Source organism: Octopus bimaculoides, chromosome 10 (genome assembly GCF_001194135.2).
Source record: "Octopus bimaculoides isolate UCB-OBI-ISO-001 chromosome 10, ASM119413v2, whole genome shotgun sequence".
NCBI lineage: Eukaryota > Metazoa > Mollusca > Cephalopoda > Octopoda > Octopodidae > Octopus > Octopus bimaculoides.
This window is the reverse complement of record NC_068990.1, coordinates 12,726,569-12,731,937: the sequence shown is the minus strand read 5'-3', so window position 1 is coordinate 12,731,937 and position 5,369 is coordinate 12,726,569. Positions and strand designations below refer to the sequence as shown.

Genomic DNA, 5,369 nt, shown 5'->3' with positions numbered 1-5,369 from the left:
ATATATATTTCCATTACACACAAAAGAAATATGATTGATTTGTTGTCAGATATTTCCATGAAATAAAGACGATCTTCGATTTAGTAAAACCGAGGATATGTGATACTTACATGGCCTAAAGACAATGATGTGTGACATGAGACACAACCATTACCGTCTAAAGATGAATGTTATCTGTAATGTATTCATCATTCAGATACTAACGGAGACTATGACAGCAAAATCTTCCATTAGAGGAAACTAACAACATTCTATACATAAGAGATATAGACAACAGATCAAGCATGGACTGGTCAGCATTAATTGGATAAAATTTGGAAAATGTACCACAAAATGATACTAAAGATAAATAATTCCATGCTGCAGCAGAACTCATCTTGATAATACTAAAACTCTAGGGATTTTTGTGAGTAACTGAAATATCTCAGAAATAGTATATTTTATATTAATTTTTTTTTACATTACTCTTTACTCTTTTACTTGTTTCAGTCATTTGACTGTGGCCATGCTGGAGCACCGCCTTTAGTCGAGCAAATCGACCCCAGGACTTATTCTTTGTAAGCCTAGTATTTATTCTATCGGTCTCTTTTCCTGAACCGCTAAATTACGGGGACGTAAACACACCAGCATTGGTTGTCAAGCGATGTTGAGGGGACAAACACAGACACACAGTATAAATGTTTATACTGGAGCCTCTGGCATGAATGCCAAGCAAAACAGCATGTGGTTTCCAAATTTCTGGCAGAGTGAATTGTGTCATTATGCTCTTTTTCTCACAGACAGTGCCCAACTGACCCTACTATACTGTGTAGTTGACAAAATTAAAAACAAACAATGCACATACACAAAATTCATACTTTGCCCGTCATTGGAATCACGTGTTCCAACATGACAACGCCCATGCCCATACTGCCAGATTGACAACAGACTTCTTCCAACAGCACAACATTCAGACACTGCCATGGCGTGCCTTCAGTCAGGACTTGGACCTCACAGAGCATCAGTCAGACAAAATCCAAAGAAGGCTAAATGACATCTGTTCAAGGCCGACAACTGCAACACAACTCACAGCAAGTTTTAACAGTGTGGGCTTCATCAATCGTTTGGTGCATTCAATGTACAGAGATGCCTGGCAGTGGTCACGTGAGATACTGGATTCATCTTTTTGGATTCAAAACACTCCGTCATCACATGACACCATGTGACATCAAACATGTTTCAGGAAATGACCTTTTATCATTAGGAAAGTAAGAACGGCTTCTTAATTAGCACTCTTCAATCAATGCTATGGCAGTCTGTTAATAAACCAGTTTCTATTTAGTATGTGTGCAATGCTTCTTTCATGATTCAGTATATTTAGGGTGTTCCAGTTTAAAACTTCCTCCTCTCTTTTTTTCTCTCCTTCAGTTTCTACCTTCTTATGAATTAAATTTGTTTTGATATGCTCTGACTATCTTAAATCTTTGTAAACTTTTAAATAGGTTTCATTTCCTTTTGGTCTGATGTATTAGCACCACAAATATACTAAAGGTTCATTCAACGATGGTTTCAATGAATAAATTAAAGGTGAAAGGTAGATGAGGAGTAGGGAAGAAGAGGAGGCTTGCAGTGAAACTGTGGGAGTCAGTGCTACAAACTATTGCTTGATTCAATAACCTATTTTTCTATGCGCTTGACTAAATTATTAATTTTGTACTTCCTTTATACAAACTTTGTCTTTTCCAGTGATTGTCGAGAGGTTAGGAAACAAAATCATAGATTCATCTCTGTTATTATTTTCAGCAGTTTAACTGATGTCTACATTTATGCTTGTGTGAAATGCAGGTGTGACTGTCTGGTTAAGAAGCTTGCTTCGGAACCATGTGGTCTGGAGTTCAATCCCACTGTTTGACACCCTGGGCAAGTGTCTTCTATACAGCTCTGGGCTAATCAATGTGTTGTGAGTGGATATGGCCAATTTAAAAGCTGAAGGTTTAAGGTAGCGTTTCTCAACTGGGGTTCCCCGAAACCCCAGGGTTTTACAAAAGGTTCTTTGGGGTTCTATGAGAAAGAGTGAGATAATTTCATGATCGTAATATTACTATACATGCACAACATATTATTGGATATTGTAATATTGTAATATAGACATCATTCTATCTAACCTATTATGTTATCAAAGAAATATAACAACCATTGGGGATAAATTTAGTGATGTTTGTAATTTATGGACACCATACATATATATGTATATGTGTGTGTGTGTGTGCGTATATATGATATTTACCATGTGAACTACAATGAAAAATGTATGAGAAAGATTTAGTATATAATTTTTTTTTTGTGCAGGGGTTTCTTGAGATATGTAATTTATTTTAAGGTTTACACAAGGGTAAACAGGTTGAGGAATATTGGTTTAAGGGTTAACTGCCATTTGGTAATTATGATGCATCCTCTCCAAACAGGGACAATTTTAATTAATCAAGAATCAACGTAGTGTGCTATATGATAGATCTGTATTTGTGTATGGCATTCAAATACATACCATTAGCCACTTTGAGTTATGCCTCAGATCTTTATTTCATTTGAATTATGCATACAAATATTTGGTTCATAAATCAACGAACATGCATTTTAAGAATTTTAAAATTCCAGGAAATATTAAGTGCAGATTTACTCACAAGGAACAACTGATAAAAGAACTGGTGAGACTGTTTTAAGAAAACATATTTTGTAATACGGATTCTAAGAAATTCTCATAAATCTGGCATTTGTAATCTTCTGGCAAATGCATACATACATACATATATACATACACACACTATGTTCATGCATACATACATGCTTACATACATTCATACATTCTTCTTACATACATTTGTACGTACATACATACATACATACATATACGATATGCACACAGACATAAACATGCATACTGACAAAGAAACTAATTTTATTTATTATAAAGGAAGAATATAAATAGGATGAATTTCATGATAAATAAAAGGACATCCACATTTCCATTTTTGTAAAGGTAATTTAATGTTATTGACACAAAATAATGATTTAATGCTGAAGAATACTTTGAGGTGGAACTAAGGATAATGTTATAACATCTAGGGTTTGGATTGTTTGGAAGTAGTTGAAAAGAGCATTATGTTTTGAAAAATAGAATTTTACATGGTATGACCATTAGAAGTCTTGTACTCTACATATACAGAATATCAACTGAACAATGCAAAGTTAGCAATTGCTTTTTTTGTACTCGATGTCTATAGATGAAAAAGTCAGTGATACTCTACACCGTCATTTTGTAAAATTATAATGTCTGACATATTATATATATATATTTCCATTACACACAAAAGAAATATGATTGATTTGTTGTCAGATATTTCCATGAAATAAAGACGATCTTCGATTTAGTAAAACCGAGGATATGTGATACTTACATGGCCTAAAGACAATGATGTGTGACATGAGACAAAACCATTACCGTCTAAAGATGAATGTTATCTGTAATGTATTCATCGTTCAGATACTGACGGAGACTATGACAGCAAAATCTTCCATTAGAGGAAACTAACAACATTCTATACATAACAGATATAGACAACAGATCAAGCATGGACTGGTCAGCATTAATTGGATAAAATTTGGAAAATGTACCACAAAATGATACTAAAGATAAATAGTTCCATGCCACAATAGAATTCGTTATGTCTTAAAGAGAGACAGTGCTGCATGTTAATAAAATTTATGAACAAATTGTAAATTATGGATATAAGAAAATAGTTAAATCAGAAAATGAAAAGACCTTGGAACGTGCAAGTCAATGAAACTCCAGCATATGAGTAAATAGTGAAAAATGAAAATAATTAGCAACTACTGAATGTAACAGGAAATGCTATAATATTGTTAATTAGGAGGAAAATTAACCAAAATGATAACGAAAGTGTGTCCTTGAATGGAGTAATACTGATGTCATCTTTCAGTGAGACAAATACAGGACTAACACATGCACAGGTTCGGGTTTACTTCATTATTGTTAGTAAATTGGTTAAATATCTAACTAATTAATTAACTGATTGTTTGATTAATATGATGGTTAAGCAATTGATCACCTGTTTGTTTGTAGTCATAATTCTTTCATCGCAACTTTCCCAAGACACAACAAAATTTGTTTCAACACATGAATTCATGTCAAGAATCTTGCAAGCCAAATACAAAAGTGTAGCAAGAATTATAAGAGTAGTCCCTAGTAAAAAGTAAACCACTCTAGCTAGCATTCATTGACTTCAACAATAAGGTATCATATTTTGTAGTTTGATGGTTGTATGGAAATTAAATATAGATGAATGGATTTTAAAAGCAGTTCATCCAACTAAATGTTACAGTCCCTTGTTACCCCTTTATCAGGTTTAGTCTCATCAGATCAAATCTCAATACTTCTTCCAATTCTTCCTTGATATTTCTCTCTAACAAAGTAGTTGTTGGTAAGTTGAGAGTTATCAACCAGCAAGCAGGGAGATTTCTATTAGGACTCAGTTCTCAGTATCATCCCATAGATTATAATTCTTAAGACTATGACAATAGAGTTTAAGACTGGTTGTCCATAGGGACTTCAGTATGCCAATGATATAGTTTGCTTAGCTGAATCTGTCTCAGAATTATTTGTGAAGTGATTCTTAATTTAGAAGTAAAAACTTGAATCAAGATATCTAAAAGAAACTTAGGTACGACAAAAGTTTTAGCAAGTAAGAATGAAGGTGGGTTCTGCACAGCCATCTTCACCAAATGTCGCTCACAAGGCATTGGTCAACTCAAAGTTACTGTACATCTGATGCAATATTATGAATAAAATTGTCGTTTACAAAATACATTAAAGAAAAATGATGAAAGAGATAAGCAAAGAAGAACTGAAAGAAATACAAGCAAATCAATTGAAAATATAAAGTTTACTTACTTAGATTAACGAAACGTTTACTAAATTCATAAGTGATATTGAAACCTCTTCGTTCAAACTTAAAATCAGCATTTGCATCAAATGCATGGTGGTCAAAACTGACTCGTCCACTTCTAGTTTTAAATTCAATATAAAGTGCTTCCTTTGAAGAGAATAATGTCAAGTTCTTGTAATGTCCACAGAATACTCCAATGACAGGATCCTCTTTACTATACCCGTCATATATTTTGACGTAGTCAAACGGACAACTGAAAGAGAAAATTTAGACAAAATGAGTACATGGATTTAATTAAGCTAATTTTAAGAAGTAATCTTTAAATTTTTTATTTTCAAACTTCAGAAATGAGCAAACTAGAACTTTTTGAAGTATATTCAAAAGACTACTCTTCCATATATATATATATATATATATATATATATA

The 5,369-nt window shown here is 33.1% G+C and overlaps 1 protein-coding gene across 14 annotated transcripts in view; it reads right to left on the bottom strand.

Moving 5' to 3' along the window:
- Nucleotides 1-5,369, bottom strand: part of LOC106869227 (dorsal-ventral patterning tolloid-like protein 1) — a 1,100,309-nt gene that overhangs the window by 412,345 nt on the left and 682,595 nt on the right. For all 14 annotated transcript variants that reach the window (XM_052971032.1, XM_052971029.1, XM_052971039.1 and 11 more), the window contains one exon: nt 4,949-5,196. In XM_052971032.1, coding sequence (XP_052826992.1) covers nt 4,949-5,196 — 248 coding nt within the window. The remainder of the gene's footprint in view (nt 1-4,948; nt 5,197-5,369) is intronic.